Source organism: Dreissena polymorpha, chromosome 6, assembly GCF_020536995.1.
Source record: "Dreissena polymorpha isolate Duluth1 chromosome 6, UMN_Dpol_1.0, whole genome shotgun sequence".
Classification (NCBI taxonomy): domain Eukaryota; kingdom Metazoa; phylum Mollusca; class Bivalvia; order Myida; family Dreissenidae; genus Dreissena; species Dreissena polymorpha.
The window spans coordinates 62,857,885-62,883,062 of NC_068360.1; the positions used below are offsets into that span (position 1 = coordinate 62,857,885).

General features: G+C 32.6%; 1 protein-coding gene across 6 annotated transcripts in view; it reads left to right on the forward strand.

The window, feature by feature from the left end:
* Nucleotides 1-23,352, forward strand: part of LOC127835298 (uncharacterized) — a 35,495-nt gene extending 12,143 nt beyond the window's left edge. For all 6 annotated transcript variants that reach the window (XM_052361648.1, XM_052361652.1, XM_052361649.1 and 3 more), the window contains 10 exons: nt 2,162-2,276; nt 12,446-12,502; nt 14,709-14,759; nt 14,987-15,086; nt 15,325-15,342; nt 15,822-15,967; nt 19,241-19,388; nt 20,041-20,190; nt 21,476-21,664; nt 21,990-23,352. In XM_052361648.1, coding sequence (XP_052217608.1) covers nt 2,162-2,276; nt 12,446-12,502; nt 14,709-14,759; nt 14,987-15,086; nt 15,325-15,342; nt 15,822-15,967; nt 19,241-19,388; nt 20,041-20,190; nt 21,476-21,664; nt 21,990-22,213 — 1,198 coding nt within the window. In that variant the 3' untranslated portion in view covers nt 22,214-23,352. The remainder of the gene's footprint in view (nt 1-2,161; nt 2,277-12,445; nt 12,503-14,708; nt 14,760-14,986; nt 15,087-15,324; nt 15,343-15,821; nt 15,968-19,240; nt 19,389-20,040; nt 20,191-21,475; nt 21,665-21,989) is intronic.
* Nucleotides 23,353-25,178: the final 1,826 nt, after the last annotated feature.

Here is a 25,178-nt window from a genome sequence, read left to right on the forward strand (position 1 = left end):
CCGCCCATTGTCAAGCCATATCAGACAACTAGTGATTAGCATTTATTTGGTGTTAATATTCGCTCTGGATCTCGACTTTACTCAGTGCTCATTTCCTAAGCGAGAGCTGATTGCCATTTTATTTGTGATCATTGCTAGATTTAACTTATTGTATGCTGTTTGCAGATTGAAAAATGTTTAAATCAAACAAAACTTTTACGAGTATTATTTCGAGGTTGTATAGCTGTCTGAAATACACATCTATAAATTGACTGTTTTATAAGTTGTTTTTAACAAAAATGTTCAATGATCTATTGGGCTCACATTGGTTACGATAAAAAAGGAGTCTCGTTTAATTTAATAAAAAAAAATCACATTTAAATGTCTTTAAAAACAGTCATAACATTAATTGCCTAATAGTTTTAAATAATAACAAGGACACATGTGCCGGGTCTGGGTTCGAAAATTGGACGTTTAGCAGCAAAAGCTTATGAGATACCAATAAAACATTCAGACTTACCGCTTAGAATAGGATTTTAACAACAGCGTTTTTGGTAATATCTGTTTTTGCTAAATGATGGATGAACACGTATGTTCATCATTTTTTAATTATCTCCGTAGCGATAGTTTTTTTTAAATAATCCATGTTTTTTAATGTATGTTATTTTGTTTTTGAAACTTGTGATGTTTTCAAACTATGAACCAGCAAAATAGGACATGACGGGTCCCCAAAATCCAAGCCACAATCCCCAATCATAAACCTGTATTTTAAAGCGACGCTTGGCTACTTCGCCATAGTGTTCACTTATACTGTTTCGTGTAAGACTTATTGTGTTATTTTATTCATACACTTTAGACTTGTTTTTTGTATATTTTTCATAAGAAAAGCAATTCATAGTTAGGATTAATATTCGTTTGACTGTGATTCTAGTTAAATGGCTTTAATATAATTTATTTATGTAGAGTAAATATATATCATTAACATGCTTATTTATACATCATGTGAAGCATAATCACAACACATATAAATAACTTATTATTACAATTAGGTATACTATATTTATTTTTGTCATTTACTAATGTATTAAAGGATTGCTATTAAAATATGTATTGTTTCAAATCGTATAGTATACTTTTATTAAATAAGCATGTTCAGTATTATATGTATAGATTTTACACATTATAGATAACGTACTCTGGTACTTTTTCAAAAATGATTTAAATCGTCATAGCTTTTTTAAATTTCACATGTCAGCGTGTACTTTAATACAGCTCAAAAGGTGCTTGACGCTTGAAACGAACCATAGAACAATGCAACACGATCTCAGATATAATCTCGTAACAGTAAGGGTTTAAGTGCACCACTTCAAATTAAATGAATTCGAGCTGGGAAATATCGTCTAAATTTTTAAGTATTTCGTAAACAGAATCACATAAAGTTAAAATTTACATCAGATAAACTTTCAATCAGTTTAAGTTTTTTTTCCACTGGAACCGAGACCTCTAAATAATCATATATATATATATAAGCAAAGTGAACCGTCCTGTTAAATGCGGGGCCCATTTAGATCGCTAAACTGTTTTAGGTTTTACACTTTGAATCGATTATTACCTGTATGTCGTTTATCAAACATATTAATAAATAAGCAAAGTAATCTCATGACATGCTTTTGCTTTTTGATTTTTTCCATGTTTTATGCTGAGAGAGAAATTCCCTTCGTAAAAACTTACAACGATCACAAATTGTGTTGGCAACAGTTCCCGCTTAGATATTGTGCACCGAGCAACATCGAGTTCTTGCGCAACTAACAACACCAAATATACGTAAATCACTTTCTTTCTGATATTGCTGGAAAGTTGGCAGCATGGATTAATAAAATATCATTAATAAATGGTATAGAAAGTAAAAAATACCAGTTTCGGCATGGACGTCGCCATCTTGATTTTATTTTGATCATCATGTGATTACCACAGTTTTATTTATTTGGGCAAACAATTTATAATTGTATGAATTACACATTACATAAAAGGTATTGTTAAAAAAGCTTCAAAACATAAATGGTATAATTCTAGTTTGGTAATAATTTCTGGGGCACATGTGGAAGGTTTAACAAACTGAATGACACTAATAAGCGTTTTATCTTCGTTGAGTAACGAATTACAGTATTGGCATTAATTTCAGAAAATCAGGATACACATGGCAAAAAGTGTTTAATCATTGTTCGTTAGTTGCTGAACACCTGGACAAGGTTCTATGGTACAGACACGCAGTGGATGATGCTATCATGACGCGAGTAGTAAATATAGGGATACACTGATTTGACGTATGCCGCCATATTTCAATTACATATATTTCGTTCAATAATAATTCACATGAACATGCATAACATATAATGATTTCGTCAGAGGGCAAACGAGAACTTCATTGTGAGTATTGTTACAACAACAGCCGTTTTCTTAACATCTGCATTGACATTCTCGTTTTCATTTGAACAGAAAATGTATTATTGTATGTTTGTATTCGCAGTATGTATCATTGATATATTTAAAGTAGTTAACTGACCATTTCGTTGATTGAAAATTATGTTCAAATGTATTACGTTTCATAGTGCATTAAAGAGTCAAATAGGTGAAAGAAAAGCCCACCAACTGCAACGGTTTGACTGAAATCGAAGAATAAAATCGAGTATTTCTAAATCGACTATAAATAAACGTGTTATGTAAAACAAATTAATCGCGTAATTAATGCTCATAGAGTTCATATGAGTCCTCGGGAAATTAATTACCCCTGTTTGATAATGTGTGTGCGTGTTTTTAAAAGTTACACGTTCAAGTCTTTTGCAAAACACATATCGTTAAAATTTAGTGTTTCATTATTTTGTTTTATAAACAGTTACATACATCATTTAAAGGAAAATTGTCTTTAATATATACATGACTTAACCTTAACACATTAACGAATGTTAGTAATAGTTTTATTGCAATCATTAAACAGTAATTTAAATAATGAAACCGAAACGATCGATCTGGATTTGGTTTCAACTTCTTTCTCATTTGAAGTGTTAAACCTACCCGCAAGCTACGAATTGAACAAAAATGCGGAAGTTAGATTGAATGCTGATTGGCTATTGGATTGATCAATAAATCATAATAAGCAACACAACACTTCAAAAAACTACACGCCTGACGGACATCGGTATTTAATATATATTTAAATTAACGACCCGATTCTGGGGTCTTTATTTCATTTATGAGCTTGTATAAACATTGCTTAATTAGGTGAATTAGGCTTTTATTGTTTCAAGAGTGTGCACTAAGGCTTGGCTACATATGATAATCTTCACAAGCGATTCGACCAAGTATTACGCCCTTACGCCATCGACCAACCGTAAAATAATTATATTCGGAGGTATTATTTGTTTTGGCTGTATAACTTACATAATTATAACCCTTTTGCAAAAAATGAATAATAATCATCCTTTTTGTACGTATGATGTCCATTCTGAAATGGCTGCAATATGTGTTTTTCAGATAAGATAAATAAAGTGCTACGCCTTGACTATTCAAAAAAAGAACAGCAAGCTTATCAAACAAGTCATTAACGTCGTTCGATGTTGAATGTAGATGTCGAATACTAACATGATACAGAATAAAAGTATATCACTCTTATTGAACCAAACAGTAAATAAAATGTCAAATATTCAAAACATTTTATAACGTATAACCTAAACGTGTGACAGAAAACATGTGTGACGAAAGACATGTGCATTTTTAGAAAAAAATACTAATAGTATCTTTCAATTAGTTTAAGTCTTTTTTAGGATGTAATCAGATTTTTTTAGGTAGCAATACTAGACTAAATCACTTTCTTATAAAACTATCACTATTGCATGAATTGCGCACGTGAACATTAAACATTTTAAGTACGGCATTATGAAATAAACATAGCATTATATTATATTAACATTGTATAAGATACTCAATTTATTGATAAATAAACAACACAAAGTCCAACGGACTTGATTCGTATAATGACGGAGTTTCTTTCCCTTTGACATTAACAAGGGAACTCATAAAAATAACACTTGACATACTTGTTTGTTAGAGGTAGGGGCTTTATGTTTTCAAGCTCTGTGTATTCGTTACAAAAACATGTTAACTTATAAGTTAAAACGACTTTTATTTACGAAACAAACATTTCTTTACAGTCAGTTGTATTAAGCATTTCTAGTTTACATGTATCAAGAAAACTGCAGAAACAACGTCAGGAGACAATATTATTTGCGTCAATTTTTATTATTTAATGCTGGAAGGAAATCAAACAAAATACTATCAAAATAAAACGTTTTTCGCAACTAAGAGATGGTTATTGACAAGCATTGGGCTATAATCTGGTTTAATGGTTTAAATTATATAATATACATTTGTTGATGACGAAAACCGTAACTCCCTACCTGCAAATACTAATTTTAAAGTCCTCTGCTATTGAAGGAAGCTCTAATCAAAATTGGTCATGTTAAAGACATAGAGAGAGAGAAGTTTTATTTCGACAAATACATATACATATTTACACAGTTGAAATAGGCCTTTATGGTCCTTGTTCAACACATATCATATCATTCATATATTCATAAAACATGGTGTTGCATAAAAACGATATGGTTGAATAAACAATAATGTTCTGATACAAGTCCTACATATCAGTTCCAGTAGAAATTCAAAATCAATTTTCTAAAGAAACATGCAGTATCTAGACAGCATATATTAATTTGATTTTTCAATACTTCTATTTAGAAAGCATGTTCTACAAAAATTGTTAATAAAGAATAACACTTTCAAAATCATTATCACAAATTCGTTTTACGTAGAACGTAAACTAACATCTCACTGCACATCTAATATCAAGTTCAAAATATCAAATTTAAAATAAACTGTATGTTCTTCAATACAAATACTCAGAGCGCCGATCATGAACACGGAAATATTTGCAATATCTTATTTCCTGGAATCAACTAACAACACATTATCTTAACATCACATATATCACATATCATGATGTAATATTCATATTATATTATGATCCTTGTTCAACACATATCACATAAGTGATGTAATGTTCATATTATATTGTGGACCTTTTTCAACACATATCACAAATCATGATGTAATATTCATATTATATCATATCACATATAATAATGTACTATTCATATTATATTATGGACCTAGTTCAACACATATCACATATCATAATGCAATATTCATATTATATCATATCATATATAATGATGTAATATTTATATTATATTATCGACCTTGTTCAACACATATCACATATTATGATGTAATATTCATATTATATTATGATCATTGTTCAACACAAATCACATATGATGTTATATTCATATTATATCATATTACATATAATGATATGATGTAATATTCATATTACATCATAGACCTTGTTCAATACAAATCGTAATATTCATATAAATTTATATCACAAATAATGATGTAATATTCACATAAAATGATGTAATATTCATATCATGTTACGTAAACATAAGTACAATAATTCTTAGGTGATGAGACTTAAATAAACTATTTCATCAATAACCCTGTTATCATCGAATATGGCGATTATAAGAAAAATCAAAGCGCTGAAGGCACTAAAGTTGTTCGCTATTGCATAATTTAAGACGCAATTCATTTTTCAAAATTAATCGCAAGTTTGAAATTAACACACGCCAATCACATTTATGAAGAGTGTGTTATAACGCACGGGTCGAGCTTTGTGTGCACTTTTTATCATCCTATTAATTTCATAGAGATAACTTAGACAAAATAAAAACAACATGGCCTTTTTTGGACGTTCTGAAAGCATAGAAAGTATGATGAAAATGGCAGTGAGAGCTGAATATAAAGACAATTTGCATTCACCATCATATTAAATGAATATTGTTGAAATATCGAATACCTATCTCACTAAGAATGTAATTTCATGATGAAAATTCACTTTACAAAACTTAAGATTTTTGACACCATATACAAATTCAAAATAAACAAGAAGATCATTGACGAAAATAAATAATAAATCTGCGAGCAATACTTTTTACTCACGCGTTAGGTAGTCATCAAGACTGCCCTGGTTACCCGTACATTGTTGTTGATGCATTACTTGTAACCCTAGCAGTTCACACGGTGTCAACAACTCTTACCTAAACATAGGTATAGAGCACTCATGCGCTTTTTCGGCATAGCTGTTTTACTCAGCCTTCATCTTAATGACTTTCACATAACGCCAGCAGATACGCATGGATATTTTCGAATATTTCATAGGCTGATTCGAGATAAAACCTCTGAACTTTGGCTACATCACTGTGTCTGTGCTCAGCGCAAAGGATGTAGCATTGTTCAGTGTAAGGAATTCCGGACTACTCTTTGAATGTTCAAACGACACAAATTGTGGCCCAGTTACAATCACGCGTTAAAATCTCTTTTGCAGAATTTCAGTTTTACCTTCAAAATGAGAAAACAATCATTACCAAAATAGTATAGTGTCACGATAAGAAGAAAATCGTTTTATTATCCAACCACAATGTTTGCCGTACTCCTTCAGCACGTCTGGAAATCGTTCCTGAACGCCTGGATAGGCTGCCCTTATTTACAAGTTTGCTATGTTGAATTCAATTTTGTATCGAAAAGCATTGTGCTAAAATTGGCCATTTACAATTCGCAATGAGATTTTTAATGACCCTCGTCATGCGAAAGTTGGTCTTATTCCATATGCGCTCATCATATATATATATAAAAGATCGCCGCTATCTGTTGAAAACAAAAGAACGTTTCCCAGAAATCCGCGCTGTAGAAGCATGAACGAGGTTACGAAGATCATTCGTGTTATATTTAATTGTTTGCTATATTCGGTTTTAGCGAGTATGAAGTATTTTTGTTTTTGTCTATCGTATCCCTGATGTTATGTTCAACGTTGTATAAATTGAGAATATAAACAAGCGTAACCTTATACAATTGCGTTGTTTTCTCGAATCTATCAATAGCCTAAGATTAACAAGCGTAACCTGATACCCGTGCAATTGGACTCTCCCTTGTTTATCAGCAGCCGCATCTATTAATAGCCTCAGATTATGAATGGGCTGAGCAAAAATACTACGTCATGAAGACGCAGCAGAAAGTGGACTATTTTTATCATTCATAAACAATCTTAATCATATATAAACAATCTCTTCTGCGACATGTATAATACAATCATTGTTTATTGAGTATTTTCTATATAAGCTCCTTTCGAAACTATTACATTTAACACAATATTCATATAATGTTTCCATTTGTGAATGAATATAGTTGGAGAATTCAAACCTGTTGCATACATTATACAACTCTTTCTCGCGTGGATGTGGCAGGTAGTAGGCTATCCGTAGATAAGCCGAACCGACTTGAACTTTTGAGTAACAACATAGCTGGTCGCTACGCGACCATCTAACGAGTGCAGAAAGGAAAGCTAACTCTTCCAATCATTCTCACAAAGAACAAAAGAGTTTTCTCTCTTACTAAATGATACGTTCAGAATACCAAAACTGCTAGACTTAGTTGATATGGTTTAATATTCGAGATTCAAAATAAAATATTAAAAATCTTAATCACCGATTGTATCCTTTTGTTGCAATATATTTTACTGAAATAATTGAACATGTTTCATCACTACATCCAATAATGGATCCATCTTTTACATGCATATGATCCTACCACACTTATATTATACAATATGTATACATCACCATGGGTTAAAACGATTCTTTTTTTATAAATCACTGTGTACATAATTAAACATTTATCTGTAGTCATGTAATACACGTACGGCGCTTAATACTTTGGCATTATGGTGTCGGATAATTATTTATGCATATATTTGCAATGCAGAGACTCCAGTAACACCGACAACGATTGCAATTTTGATATACGGGCAAGTGAATCAGGAAACTGATGGTGAATTAAAGTTTATACTATACAATAAACGATATAAATATTAATGCATTGTATAATGTGCTTTTCTCAGTTCGAAGGCTTTGCTTACATATACAGCTAGGTTTCGTACTATACACACTTATCATTTCTAATCAGCTCGACAGTTTTAAACATATGTGGTCTATGACAGTAATACTGCTTAAGATATTTTCCTCGCACACTATCATATAGCTTACACTAAAAAAGAAAATGAAATTCGTCCTCTAATTTATTTTATTTGTTACATAGCCTTTGTTCCCTTGGCGTTCTATTCCATCTACCTGTTTCAATATTTACTCTATGTGATGACATTCGTAACTTTGAAAGAGCATTTCTATAGCATTAAACATTAACATGTTTAAGATATGGTTGAAATTCGAAATTACAGAAAGTGTAATAGAATATCGCCAGAGATGAAATTTTCAATCTACTATGCCAGTCCTGTACAAATATGTCCTTAACACTTTGTTTAAATACACTAATAAACTGGTTATTATTTCTAACACTCTGTTGCAGCCATACATGATAGAAACCTAATCAACACAACGTATCTTTAACAAGTGAAGCCAAGTTTTGCTTACGTGGGTTTTAATCAATATCATTTAACATAGTATTGTAAATGCATTACACATATTTTCTATCACTACAGCCAGTGATCTTCAACCAATATTTAACAATACAAACAGACCTCTGGAAATGTAAATCCATTCGGCCAAGATCATCATAAATAAAATCGTTTTGAGTGTTACATTTAACACTTAATACAGACTTGCAAAACTTTATATGCACTCTTTCAATCGGCGTTGCTTGAGCAAATCCCCAACCTCAGCACTATAGAACAGTATTGGTTTAACTATCTTTTCAAAGAGATCTAAAATATGTTCAACAGTAATATTAACGCAACTGTACAAATATTTCCTGAGTTTAAATATCGCTTTAAGAGCCTGACCGGACAATGTCCCATGTGATTTCGTGAATGAACCTCCTGATGTAAATATTATACCGAGATAAGAATACTTATTCACAATTTCTATATGGCTTCCATCATAATAAAAGTTTAGATTATTTGGAAGTCTACCACCTTTTCTGAATATAAGTACCTTGGTTTTATCTCAATAAAAAGTTAATTTCCATCTGTCACAATATGTCGATAAAATATCTAGATTGTTTTGCAGTTCTTCTGCTGAATTTGCGAAAATCACAATGTCATCTGCATACATTAACTGAAACATCTTAAGAGTACCAATATCAACACCTTCAGCACCTTTTAAGAAAAGTTCATCTTCTAGGTCATTTAAATACATAGCAAAGATAAAAGGACTTAAACACTCGCCTTGACGTACTTCTAAAAAGCTTTCAAACATCTCTCCAGTTTCACAATTTAGTTTAACACATGAGCGTACTTGCTTATACATAGATTTGATATCATTAAACAGCTTACCAATAATACCCAGTTTGCATAAGTTGTACCAAATGTTTGGTCTAACCAAATAATCGAACGCTTTAGAAAAATCAATAAAAACACAAAATAACTGTTTGTTTTGATTAATTATATGGGTAATTAAACCATGTAATACAAAGATATTGTCCCTAGTTCCCATATCAGTCCTAAAACCAGCTTGTGCTTCTACATAAATATAGGTTTCCTCTGCCCAATTTGTAAAGTCTTATAAATAATTTGCCAACAACACTGAGTAATGTTATTCCTCTAAAATTCGTTACATTTGACTGCCTTTCTTATAGATAGGTACAATGTAGCCTTCCCTCCAACATGAAGGGAAATAGTTACAGTCTAAACTCTTATTGAACAGTTTCACAATGCCATCAACTAATACATTTTTACAATACACTAAAAATTCATTTAAAATACAACCGGGCCTTGCACTTCGCCCCAACTTTAGTTCTGAAATACATTTCAATACGTCTGCATTTGAAAATGGCACATCCAATTCATTAAACATAATTTTAATTCATCTTCGGCCGTTCTATTTGTGAAATCAATTACATCTTCGTCTGCTTGAAAAAATATACTATCAGGGTTGTTTATAGCTCTAAAATATTCAGAAAAAGTGTCTAAAGATGTACCTTTCGGACCCTTAGGTACATTTCATTTTTTTTTAATTATCCAATATTCTTTGGCATTACTGAAAACGTGCAGACAATAATTTTGGTGTTTTAGTTTTATTAGCGAGACCGTTTTCGGAGAAAACCCAAGCTATTGTCATAGCCAGCTCGTCGTCCGCCGTCCGACATCCGCCGTCCGACGTCCGCCGTAGGCGTCGTGCTTAAACCTTAACATTGGCCATAACTTTTTAAATATTGAAGATAGCACCTTGATATTTGGCATGCATGTGTATCTCATGGAGCTGCCCATTTTGATTGGTAAAATTTCAAGGTGAACGTCATCCTTCAAGGTTTAGGGTCGAAAAAACAAAGTCAAGGGAAGTAATAAGCTTTAAATGGACATAGTTATCTGACCTGCCCACGTATATATTTTTGTTAAATAAATCAAAGCCACGCAGTAGGCGGCATTGTGTTTCTGACAAACACATTGTGGTAAAAGTTCAAGGTCAAGGTCATTCTTTAAGATCTATGGTAAAAAATACAGATTTATGGGAAGTAATAAGCTTTAAAAAGGGAGAAAATTATTCAATATTGAACATAGCCACTTTATATATTTGGCATGCATGTGTATCTCATGGAGCTGCACATTTTGAGTTGTGAATCTACAGTCACACTAGTGGCTTTTAATTATTTGCTACTAAAAATAGAGATTTGCTACAGACAATTATTTTCAAGGGAAGTCATTTATATAATTATAAATCTCATATTAAATATTTCCTTACCAAGAATTGAAGTTCTTTTCCCAGTTACTGTACAGATTTATTATTTTGATTATTTATAACCCAAATGATTGATTTGTAAAAGTTTTTTCTTAATGATATAATTATAATTTCTTTGATGTTCTTTACATACCTGTGGACTTATGTCCATAGATACTAGATCAACTCTGGTTATGATCTCTTTTAAACAGTCGCGGTGGTGTAGTGGATGAGGTGTCCGCCTAGCGTTCGTGGGTTTGTACCCACTCCGGGAGCGTTCTCATTATCTCCTCCATAGACACCTAGTACCGGTTCTTTCCAGGAAACGGACTCGATAATGTCCCTCTGCCTATAATGCTATAAAGAGCGCTTGGCAGTATATATAGATAGATAGATAGAAACCACAGGCCTTGGTTGTCAGTGATGTCTGACATGGTCATAATTGACTGTGAGACCGTCCCCCCGGTTGGATTTGACAAAATTCAAGGGAAGTAATTACCTTTAAAGAGAGATGATTTCTATACCTGTCAAATGATAAATATAAATTTTATTTCAACAGTAGAGGGCATTGTGTTTCTGACAAACACATCTCTTGTTGGGTCACTAGTGCAATGGTCAAGGTCACTGTGACCTCTAAAAGAAAATAATAAATTCTGACAAGCTTTCGCAGCCGAGCGTGGCACCCGTTATGCGGTGCTCTTGTCTTGTTCATAGTTAAATGATCTAACACTCTTTTTGTATACACTTCTAGCCCTGATCATTTCAATTCTATTAACATCGCTATGTTTTTTTTATATAATGGTTTAGTTTTTTATAAAAAACGACTCTGTTAGCCTCACAAACATCATTACATAAATATGACGGTGTTGTAGAAGCACCACTGACCTTAAGATTTTCGTTATTATTTCGCGATGTAGAAGTTTTACCAAATAGTGGTTTACATACATTATCTATACACGATACAAAGCTATCAATACAATTATCAACATCTTAACTTAAGCTAATACAATCAATATTACTATTTAAATCCTGCAGTTTATTTTTGAAAATATCACTGGGTATTGATTCCTGAAAAAGATATTTTTTATCTGCATTCCATCTATAATAAAAATGTGTATGACTATTTGTATTTTCAGTTGTATCATAACAATCCATATCATCAGGATTTATCTGCCCCTGAATGGCAAATTCTATGCTACAATGGTCAGAAACAATACTAGGCCCGTGTATATACAAGTTTACAAAAAGTGGTAACATTTTTTCACTGACTATACAATAATCAACTACACTCGAGCCTGCACTGCCCACATATGTATAAGTACCTGTACAATTACAGACTCTACCATTTGCAATCCGTAGACCTGTTTGCTTGGGAAAATCAAATAACAAATAACCATTTGCATTAGTATGAATATCTTGCGTTTTCCTTGGTAATATCGTGTCAACATTATAATCTTCAGGTAATAAGTTATTATTTTTTTGAGGTGTGCGTATCCTCTACTACAAAATCACATACAAACATGCTATGTTACATACGAAATTGTTTAATATGTTATTATATAAGTGGCTGTAAATACTGGTCGACGAGAGGACAATCCAATTTAACAATTTTTGCTTTTCAGTCACCGGAATGCAGTCTGTCTATCACATCTGTGCATGCTGACAATTCAGTTACCGAAGTGAGTATACAGCCACGTGTCTATAAATTAAGTTACTTGCATTAAAATAGATACTATTGGTTGTGGTCCATCGAATATCTTTTACACAAGTGCACTTACTGAAATTATTGGATTATTAGGTCTACAGCTGTCCACAACATAATTGCTGACCTGATGGTTTTCCGTTTAGTGTATTCATATTTTTTTTCAATTGTTGAGAAATAAATTCAATGCTTCTTTTCACGCTTTAAATATAGTTTAGATCAATATATGACAAGTTACAGAAATAATAATAATTAACGGGATTTTAATACAATCTATAAGCCTAAGGCGTTTGATGTACACTAATTTAACTATACTAAAGGAAAAAAAACTTAAGTACAGAGTATGATACCAAAATAATGAGTTCCTTTGCAGGTAATGCACGGGATGAGCTTTTGGACTGCATTTTGTTTGCCATGCTTCGTCCGATTTTTGCTCTGCGTCCACTTTTCTTTTTAACCACATCTCCTTCTTAATTGCTTGAGCAAAATGTTACAAAACCTCTTCAAATTTGTTCGAATCTTTATGGTCCGCTGCATTTGTAAGTTACTACAGCTGAAAATAGATTAAGAAATTTAAAAAATATTCTTCTATGTAAAACACGGGCTCACCGGCTTACATAGATTTATACAAAAATTATTGTTTAAATCTTCGCTGGAACCGGTGAGGAAAGGTACTTTACATTTGGAATGAAACATCGGATAGTGGTACTCTGCTAGGTTTATTCAAATGATGCCCATAGGGTCGACACTGGCAACGCACCATGAGTAAAATGATTCGATATTTGCTTATATAGTAGATTACTTTTAAAGGCCTTCTGATATGTAACATCAGATTTATCAATTACAACATTTGTTCAAATCGTGAATCTAGGTTCAAACCTGATCACAACGCAAGGGTCACATGCCTTACAAAGAATTATATCGTAATTTTCTTCAATAATGTTCTCCGTTGAAACTACAAATGTAAAAGATTTAATTGTTGGTAAGTAAGATAGTATAGTGGTCACCTACAAAGTTTGTTAAAATCGTGAGTTTCGATGTTTGGTGTGTACATCAGGTAATGATCCTGTACAGAGCTTGATAATCGCATGCACCTGTTGTTAAAACTGTCCGTTCTCCAGTGGGCACGTAATTAATGCAGGCTTACTTTGAATCTCTCTACATCTCTATATTATTAGTAAAATCGTGCACATGGAGCCGAAAATGGCCACGCTCTAAGGTGAGATAATATATCCATACTAATTTAAACAAATCATTCGGCTGGGGTCAAAACTGGTCACGCCTCAGGGTAACATGATTTATGAAGACCTGTATAGAAATAAACTTAAACAATCTCCTTTATTCCAATCAATCCCCTGATGGCAAAACTGGTAATTTTCGAGGGGTCACATTTATTATGTAGACATACAATTAATAACTTAAAACATCTGTTCACAGAAATCACAGGTCTTGGAGATTTATTATTTAGTGTGTATCATCAGGTTATGTTTGTTTACATTATACCCCAGTGGTCAAAACTGGATCTATGGTCGCATGATAGATAACGATTGTAAAGTAATTAACTATAAAATCAATCGCATTTGAAACAAGAGGTTGGGTGTGTAACATAGCATAGTTGCCTTTACAAAGTCTGTTCACATCATGCCTCTTAGTCTTAAGCTGGTAAATGTCCAGTGGTCACATGAAATGATTTATATGGACTTACAATTGATAACTAAAAACAATTTTTTTCGGAATTCGAGGAACGTTGATAAATGTAAAACAAAGAAATCATCTTTTATAAAATTGTTTAGATTATGTCTTCGGACAACACTTACCATGCCCCAAGGGTCACTAATTTGTTTAACATGACAACTTATTCCCATAACTTGATTTGTATTACGTGGCATCAGATTGTGGCCACCTACAAAGATTTTTAAAATAATGTCACTGGGTTCAAAACTGGCCACTCACGCTCTAGAGTAATATAATTTATGTATATTTATACACTGAAATAGTTTTTAAATCTTATCTGATACAACACGGGAAAGATAAGGTATATTTGGGAAAGACACGTTATATTTTGTGTGTTACATCATACTCTGTTTCTACTGCTACTACTACTAATAATTTTCATTATAATTATAATAATGTGTGGCTGCTAAATAAAGCTATACCCATTTAAACCGTTTTTTTTATTACAGTTTGCGGAAAACTCTACCCATTCAGCGAATCGTACATGTTCAGTTTCGAAAGTGAGTATACATAACTGGTGATCAAAATATGTGTGAGAACTATAGCTATATGTATTAATAAAAATATAAGCTTATAAATGCCGGCATTTTTATACAACTTTGCCTTAATTGAAATGTGACAATTTGTAGGTGCTTGTCTTCAGTACAGTTTTACTGTTTGTGCAGATGAATGCATGTTTTGTACAAAAAGTTTTCTCTTTGTTTAATGTTTACTATTTATATTGAAGAAACAAAAGAGCGCATTTGGAATAATAATACTTGTGTGTGTGGTACTTGTGGTATGTGTCGTCGTTTCCATCGAAGTGAGTCGAAACCGGAACAAGAACAGTAAGCATATATGTTCGCTGGTTTATATATTAAATGTGTTTTTAATAAAATGAAACACAAGGTTTGTTAAAGTGAAAGGACCATTCACATGCGTTTGGAATGCTTCAATTTTTAAAAAAGCAAACACATACTGCTAGTTCTCTGACTTCTTTTTTTTTGAATCATGTTAATGTCATTTGATATTTAACGCTTCTTTCGCTGTGCTCTAAATCAGCCCATGCTTTTTTTCTATTTTCAGATCCTCCCGTGAACACAGGTAGGTGTGACAAATACGTCGATTTATTTGATATCAAAACTGAACATTTACGCGTTTGTGATTAACGTTTGTACGCATCTTAACAAGCAAGAGAAACAAAATATTTAACTACAAATAACACTAAAAATAAGGCAAGCTTCATAAGGCTCCGTAAATAAAATGCATAAAAGACGGAAAGTTACCTTGTTTTCGTGTATCCGACAATCATAGAATAAATGAACAATATGAGCATTGATGCACGTGCAAATAATATACGTTTTTAACGTAAACTTTTATCCCAAAATTTATGTTGCAAGGGTCTTCCTCTGAATCCGATTTACGAACTTAAGGTTTGAAACTGGAAACAAACAAACATATTGCTTCTTCGATATACTTTATGTCAAATCATCAGACAAAGATTGTGCTCTTAAGAAAATAATATCAGCTCTTCATAATGACAATATTGCTAGACATGTTTTGTATCAATGTCATCATGACAGTAGGTACGTGCACACTGACAGAGTATACCATGGGGAAACCATTAGGAGTCACGTGTTACGTTGATAGTACGGTTCCAGCAGACGCGTTCACCGATATAGACGCCAAGTACACGTACTTAGCTCTAGATGACCGAATCATTTCACAAGTATGTGGAAGTGTGCAAATAATTATAAAACATGATAATACTATTTTTTCTCACTATCATAAATTAAATCTTAGGTCTCGGAATTGGTTATGCTCATGTTTCTATCTGAATCAAAACATGTTTAAAAATATACATGAACTTATTTTATATAACTACATGTATATATTTATTTATTTATAAGTTAAAAAATAGTCATGTTTAGACAAGATAATGTTGAAATCAAGCGCGTAAATGGGCTCTAGTTTAATCATATGCAAAACAATCCATGACATACGCATGATATGTGCCATAGCAGGGGGCATGCGTATACGGAAGCTTATTGGGTTTGAATGAGGTTAGCTGAAACTGACTTCCTAATCGGCGCCGTTTTCGTGATTTCCGCCAAGGAATTGCATGTATTTTACCCAGGTTAAAACATTTATATGTATATTTTTTTTTCAGTGAATACACCCTTTTGGCTCTACGGCGTTTATGCTTCCCTCGGTTTTTTTCTTTTCAGATCTTGGACGTCGGAATAAAAGAGTAATTGAAGGAAAACCGCCCAGAAAAGTGTTGTTTAATTACTTTTCTTTCGCAATTTTGGATGTACAAATATCACTTTCTGGAACATGACTTCAATACGACAAACACAGTTTATACCCATATTACAAGGTTTTGCACAAAATAATTGTCGTGAATGAATTCCGCATTGATGCGAATGTTTTGAAGAAGTTTTTATTATAAGAGTTCAACTGTTAATATTTTTAAAATTCTTTTTCAGTTGACCCAGTATGTAGTATATTTGGGTTTGTCTTGTTTTAAGTCATTAGCTCAAAGGTGACATGAACATTGATTTGAATGTTTTCTCACATCCTTACATCTGGTGCGCGTCATATACGGCATTTGGCGGAATTATTTACAGAGTTTTAACATGTTTATTTTAACACATATGAACATACTTATGTTTGGATATGCCCATAACTAAATAATGTGCGTACTGAACAAAATGTTATGCTTACTTTTCTCAGGTACCAAGGCCCCATTTTTTGATGTTTAGGACGCCAAGATAAAAAAGAAAGCTTAACAAAGTGTGTACCGCTCTAAAAAAAAACTTGGTGTCTAAGTACCTAGCAAATTAAACACACAAAACAATGACATACACGTGCAATATAAGTGTAATAAAGCACAAAAAGGGGTATAGCCGGTTCGATATTATTACATATGTGAAGAGACAAAAATACTACTATTATCACGATTCGGAATACCTGAAGCTATTTGGAATACCTGACGCTAGATTAAAAGATGCATATCAGTAAATAGTTTTTAAATTTGCAAACTAAAATATAAACTTTTATTGAAATCGATAACATTTAACGCGTTTTGCCACAATGATACTGAAACATGTATGTTACTCTGATATGACACATTTTGAACGACATACGTTTAAACAAGTTCTGTAGGAGGTGAATATATCATAATCGCGAAAAGTGAACTTGTAGTGGATAGAGAGATTTGTGCAAATACAATACAGGATATGATTACAGAAGAAGTGATCAATATATACATGTATTTTATTAACCAGGTTTTCCGAAGGATAAATACTGGTTATTAGATTGGCGAATGTCGGCGGGCGGGCGGAACAAGCTTGTCCGGGCCATACCTATGTCGTTCATTGTGAGATTTTAAAATGATTTTGCACATTTGTTCACCATCATTGGATGGTGTGTCACTTCAAGAATTACGTCGATATCTCCAAGGTCAAGGCCACACTTACAGTTCAAAGGTCAGAAATGGCCACAAACGATTTTGTCCGGACCATAACTATGGCATTCTTGGTTAGATTTTATAATTACTTGGTACCCTTATAAAACAATCATCGGACGGTGTGTCATGCGAAGGAATTACGTCGATATCTCCAATGTCAAGGTCACCACGACTAAACATAGATGGAATTTGACACAAGGGGAAAACTAGGAACAAGTAACTAGAAACAATCTGTAGAAATGCACTATTTAAATTGTCTCCCTTTATCGGACTTTTTTTTTTTAATTGAAACCCCGATTTTGTGACAATTTTGTCCCTTGTTTCTCTTAATACTTATGTGAAAACATATTATTTAAGACTGTAGTATTTAGGAAATAAAGTATTGGTTCACCTAGATAGGTTGTTACGTTTGTTCCTTACATTGCCTTCTAATCGTAAGTAATGCTAATTTTTCCAATGCCTAACAAATTCATTCCGACAAATATTTATTATGTAAATAAGTGCTGAGTACACTTGAAATGTATGCCGAAACATAATGGGAAGAAATAATGTAAGGCAGTTAATGGTTTATTTTAATATAAAAAGGTAGGAAACTAGGATCATGGCATATACGGAACGAAACGTGTAATTAGGTAGCACTCAAAGCAACTATATTCAAGATAAGTCTACGTAGACTTTATAAAAACAACACTACAAACAGCTGCACATTGTTTTGTATCGTTCATGTGTCTTTATCTGCTGCTGAATGATTTTTCTGGCATATTCTACACTCATGGTCCATGAATGGGGAAAGGTATATTTCTAAATTCCTAGTTACATATACTACAACGAAAGATGCAGTTATTTACGCCCTCTAAGATCTGTATCATCTGAAAAGAGGAAAAAAGAATGGTTAACAAACGTTCATGTCAGAATAAGGTCGACATGTTATATAATAAATTAAATTCATTAAAATATTACTGAAAAGGGCTGATAAACATTATATTATCTCGTATATCAGCCACCCCACAACCAATCATCGGGATCTTATGTGAATTGATTCAGTTGGTCGGCAGATTTTTCAAACAGCATTATTTTAATGCTACAGTAACTAACGTGATTTACAAAAAAACACACTTATATTGCACCAAATAACATGCTATAAAACTATAATATTAAAGTACACATATAAACTTTATTACCGATAGGTAGGTATTTCCTGTCAAACTCTTTGACATATGGAAGAGCTGTTTGTCATTTGAAAGTCAGGTCCCAAAACGAGGCCATTTTAGAAGTAAGTACCAACTAATCTCACCTGAACCCAATCAGGTCCCGTAAACGCATGCCCCCACCCCTTCTATGGAATTTGGGTGCTTTGGTCGTGGCCTCGTTTACATTTATACCCGCATTTTTGCATGTTTGTCACTGTATTGCGAGTGTAGTTGTGTTATCAATGTTTAATATTTAATATAGAATTCACAAAATGTCCACAGATTTTTACATTTATTCTATTTCTCTAGGATATGGTTATTTTTCTGGTTTATGTTTTAGGTAAACTGTACATTTCAAGCTTCGGAAGGCACACTATCTTGTACCGGTCCAATCGTTACCTGTCTGATCCGTGGGACGCTATCTATTTCACTGTCTGACACAGGAGGGAACATTGTGCTAAGCACCAAATTGGACCTTCGGTCACCTGGTTAGTTACATTAACCTGTATAATTATAAACTGATGTCGAACCTTCGAAAGAGAATCTTCATATAATACAATTTCAAACTCATTAAATACATAGTTCTGCCATTATTTTAATATTAAGGAACAATACAAGTATGTCGCCGACTATTTTGATAGCACGTATAGTCAATATGTTATAGTTTTTATCAGGTGAATTTCGCGGTCGCTTTTCTTCAGACCGCTTTTCTTCAAAATATCAAAATTGACGTGTGTTTAAACACAATTTTATTATCATCAATCTGTAATTAGGCTAAATGTGTTAACAAAAATAGGCGCACGCGCCTCTTAGCACAATAAAACAGAATGATACCAGCTTAATATATCAGCGATGTACTTTTTACTCATGGCTGTTAACTTTTCTAATGCATCAATATTTAAACCCATTTCGTTATTTTCAAATTAGGCTCCAATTCAGGAAATACTTTGTTACATGTCAATTCGTATCACCGTAACTAAATTAATCTAGTATATTTGCTTGTGTCGTCCATTTCAAAAATACAATGGCCGATCAAAACCGTGTTTGTTAAAAGCATGGGAACATGATTTATTCAGGAACTTTACTATTTACCTGTCACTATGTTCCATGATTAATAAAAAATATCCTATAATTATCAAGATCATCCCTTGGTGACACGTGTGTCTCAAGTCTTTGATCTACGTGATCCAAATTTGTCATCAATCTTCACATTCACGTGCGAAGTGACGTCATCGTGTTGTGAGTTTGCAATGACTGTTGATGTCGAGAGATTCGGGTATCTTTCTGAAGGTAGCCATAGCAACTCAACATTTATTAAAAAATAATAGATAATTGTCTGAGTAAATTTCCATGAACAGTCTTAAAGGGGCCTTTTCACAGATTTTGGCATGTTTTGAAGTTTGTCATTAAATGCTGTATACTGATAAATGTAAAAAATCAAGACTAAAATTAAAAAAAGAAAAACAAGTAGCCCGCAGCATGGCTCGAACCAGTGACCCCCGGAGTCCTTTAGTAAAAACCAATTAGACCACTCGGCCATCCTGCCAAGCATGTCAACAGACGTACTTTATACTTTATATAAGCAATCTTCGTAGTTTCACAAAATTACACGACAACAACAGAACTCTACATATTATTCAATCGTTTCGCGTTGCAACGCTTTATAATTTGCAGGTTATTTAATCGTCAAAAGATGCATATAATGGCTATATTAGACCATGGTAAATGTTCAGTATTACTGTTGCCTCACATATATTATAACTAAAACGAAAATTTGCGAATCTGGGAATCTGGAACAACTTTTCAATTTTGTCAATTTACCAAAACGTGAAAAGATCCCTTTAAGAGTTCTGTGTATGGGCATACTGTAGTGAAACATGTAGGTTTGTCTGTTGGTCCGTTTGTTTGATTTATTAAATTTTTGGTAGCTGCAGTTCTCATGACACGTCATAGAGTTGATGACCATAATGGATGGCAGGCTAATTTTTGCATAACAAATTCCTTCAAGAATTTAAACAAGGCGGGGGTAGGCCATCTAAGACGGTATTTGGGTCACTGGCGGTCGCTTTGTCAACGAACTGGTTCTATATATTTCAAAAGCTTTTCATGCCTTCTTTCTACATAATGAAGTGTTATGGGTACTTCTTAATCATTTAATTTAACATGCCCATGTCATGCTTTCACAATAAATTTAATCACTAAGTTTCAAATTTCTATATCAAAGCGGTATTGGGAAACCGGTGTATTGATTACCCTCGATAATACATATTTATTATTGAAATATAAATATTACTTTAACAAGTTGAAATGAGTTGTATGTCACATCAAGGAGTCGTGTTGGAAGCATATTTACAGAGAACGTTATTAACTATTGTATTGATTTGAAACGAATGACATTAATATATCTATCATAATAATATTCACGCGAACGCGTCATCGCGCTACTTTAATGTTTGTTTTATTTCCGTTTGTAATTTGAAAATAACAATGTTGCAAAACATTGTACCTTAAAATATAATCTTAAAACAAGCGTTATATTACCTAGCTTGTCAGTACTTATTCAATAAATTATTAGATGATGCCAAATTTTGTACGACAACCCCGATGACAAACGGAGGTCATAACAAGAGTTGCGTTTTCGAAATCAGCGACAGTGTGATACGCCAAAATAGTTCAATGGACATTTCATGCGTTCTACATCAAGATGACATCGTTGCTAAACAACACAACTTCCGCCTGCCAGCTTGTTCTGATATTTCGTCTGGTAAACATGCTTATTGTTATCTAATCAAAATTGCAGGCTAAAATAAACATGTTTATTGCATAAACTGTAAATGAAAGAATTATTTTTAAAGATCATATGTAAAATAAGGTAGATAATAATAGTTCATAATAATAAAAAGTGGATATTCTGTTTGACATCTGTATTCCAATAAATGTGGTTGAAATAGAATGTGACTTTGAAATAATGTATATGGTGGAACTTAGTCAATACCCAAAGATAAACGTGTGTTCTAAATCAAGCGCATTCTTGCAAAAAGTCTGTTGTAACTATGAACTTGCATCAACAATAGATCACTTTTTTACAGAATGCGATTGTGCGGCGCCTGTAACCAGTTGTGAACTGATTTGTACAAAATTTGAAAAGTGTTCAAACCAGTACTCCGAAAGATATCAAGTTATTTCCACGAATAATAATGCATGCGATCCTTTTTGCGTCGGGAAATGGTGTCGTGATACCTTCAACAATGATAAGGTTGTGACAATAACATCAGATATATTAAAGAAAATGTGCCCAACTTATAGTAAATGACACACCGGGAAGAAAACAGACCATTCAGTATTGATGTACAATCTAGCAAGTATATCGTCTCAGGAAATAAACGTTGCATTGTTGTATATGTTTTACAGTGTATGTTTGTAGCGTGATTTGCACCTGACATGACGTTCGCTTTTTTCTACATTGTAAGGTTTTTGTGTAAGCTCTCATGTTAGCTCATTTTGGCATAAAATTTGTGTGAAAATAAAATAAATTGTAGCGGTTGTTATACATTTTATTATTTAATTGTTTTTTGTTTGTCCTATACATTTACATATATTTTTAAAGCTTTTGTTTGCTTGTTAAATCCTTCCTGCCGAACCTTTTTGTGTATTCGCTCCTTAAAGTGGTATCCATGGGCAATTGTTTACAATTTTAGTTGCCTTTATTTTGTTATTGAAGAGGTGCATTTTTGAAAATATTTGCAGAAATGTTTACGCCCCATGTTTACATGAAAATAGTAAACATTTGAAGTTTATCTATATATTGAATATGTACGTGCCTTTTGTAGCTATGTGTGTGTTTAATTCTATTGATTATAATCATTTTACTTAAGGATATTTGCATTACTTTCAATCATGTTTATACCGTTGTAAAACATAGCTATTTTTGTTCATTCCATTTTGATGGTTGTCTGATATGTCATTTCAATTTATGCTATGATTACTAAAAGTTAGATTGTCTGTGTGCATGCATAACCTAACGTAAACATTCGGATGCTTACCGTTCAATGAAGGAAATGAAATAATTGTTTCATCCGACTCAGGTAATTGCAAATATTTGGTCGATGTGTAATATTAATATCAAAAGGAGTTCATTCCTGGTTTAGTGATGTGAGGCAATAACTATTTATCCCCCATCGAACACAACATCGCTTTACCCTCACATAAAAGCGCGTCTTTCGTGTGAGACCGATTTGCAGTGTACATGATAGGTCACACACCAAGCACATACCACTAAGTCTTTATTTCATAGCAGGTAAAAATTTATTGAGGCGTCTCTAATCGATCCTAATTACTACCGATTATATTTTATTTCTTACACGGGATCTTTTGGATACTTAAGGACATCTTGATGTTTATTCGTGTGTTTAATGTTATTCATGAAATGCTATTTCCATTTCCGCGTTTAGCACTAATTATACATATATATATATATATATATATATATATATATATATATATATATATATATATATATATATATATATATATATATATATATATATATATATATATATATATATATATATATATATATTCCTTGTCTGATGGTTTGATGATATTAATTCAAAACCAACGATCTTGCCAAGGCAGTTCAATTTTATTTCTGTAAAGCGAGACAGAAAAATACGGCTTTGCGCGCAGCTTAAATACTAATCATAGAAATTGGGTGTAACTTTTGATCGTGAAAGATCTCCAGACTTTCCGTAAGGTAGTTTTCCACAAAATTGCTAAGTGGTATTAATCGATTTTTCCTTTTTTGGCAAGTTCTTATGTATATTCTTTCTGGTGAATCAGTGACCAATTAACTGGTATTCATAGATTTTTATAATTCCTAGGTGCTGAATAAATGACCTGCGATCAGTTTTGCGTACTGTCCTTTCACCCTGATTTATATTCTTGGAACTGGCGAAATGTGTTTTGCTGAACCGAATTCTCTTTTATTTATAGGTCTTTAACCTCAACCGAAATATATGTTTTGTTTCGTTTTTGTTAATAAGAATTTGCTTACGAAGTATTTCCTGCTGTAGGTAAAGACAGTTGTAAAAACATGTACTTATTTTTTTGTTCTTGATAACCATTTCCTATTCTAATATGATTATGATATATGATAATTACATTTAATATAAAATAAAATGAAAACTATACTTAATATAAAAATAAAATTTACAATTAATGTAAATATATTAATACATGAAGTCAGTGTTTTGTTTTTTAAGGGATTACACGTCCTCTTTAACGTTACTTTTGAGTAAAAAGATATAGGTAGCCTTAAGGTTACATAATACATGTATACATAACTATACATACAAATACAATCTATTCAAGTTGCACATTTGGACTAGTAACTACGAAACCACTTTTCAAGAATTCGTCAGACATTGATAAATTCATTCCACATTAAAAGCTGATTGTAGATAAGGATAAAATATTTTCTTTTAATTGGCTTTAAATTATTTTATTGCAACCGCATAAACATGACATTTTTTCATATGTCGACTTAATGATTATAGAAATGTCAACATATTATGTGGTTTATATTAATGTAATGTATGTATAGATATATTTTTGTCCAAGCAGGGATTGATTTGTATCAATCCCTTAACTTAAGACAGAAAAGTTACGCCTGTCATGTACGGGTGGCGGTCATGTGGAAGGGAATTTCGCTTCACTCGACTGGCATACGCTACATGCAAAAAAAGTACTGTTATATATTTTTATGATGACCATGTCGTGAGGCTCTTGTGCCTTCTTCTGTGGAATATGACTTCCAGAATAAGATCTAAGTTAGCATGGCATTTTACCTGTTTTGTTATTTGAATAAATCTCGATATATTTTATCGTTAAAAAAGTTTAAAACGAGTTACATTGTTAAATGACCCGGCAGACATTCAAACATAAAAACAACAAAATACACGAGTATATATTATCAAAAATCTTGAAGACTTTGTCGTATTGAAAACTTGCCAAACTGGACAGCAAAAGTCGTCTACCGAATGTCCTCTTTGCATGCACACATTTTCAAATAACGCATTAGGAAATCACTGTAAACAATTCTGTAACAGAATACATGTATTTTTTATGGATTAGCTGGATCAAAAACGTACTCAAAATGCAGTAAATTAAAGTGTGGTTTCTTTCAAAAATGATGTGTTAATAACTGAAGTAATTGACCTTCTTCATGGCCGTTAATTTTGACAATCAGAATTGTCAATCGGTACGTAGGTGATTCACCA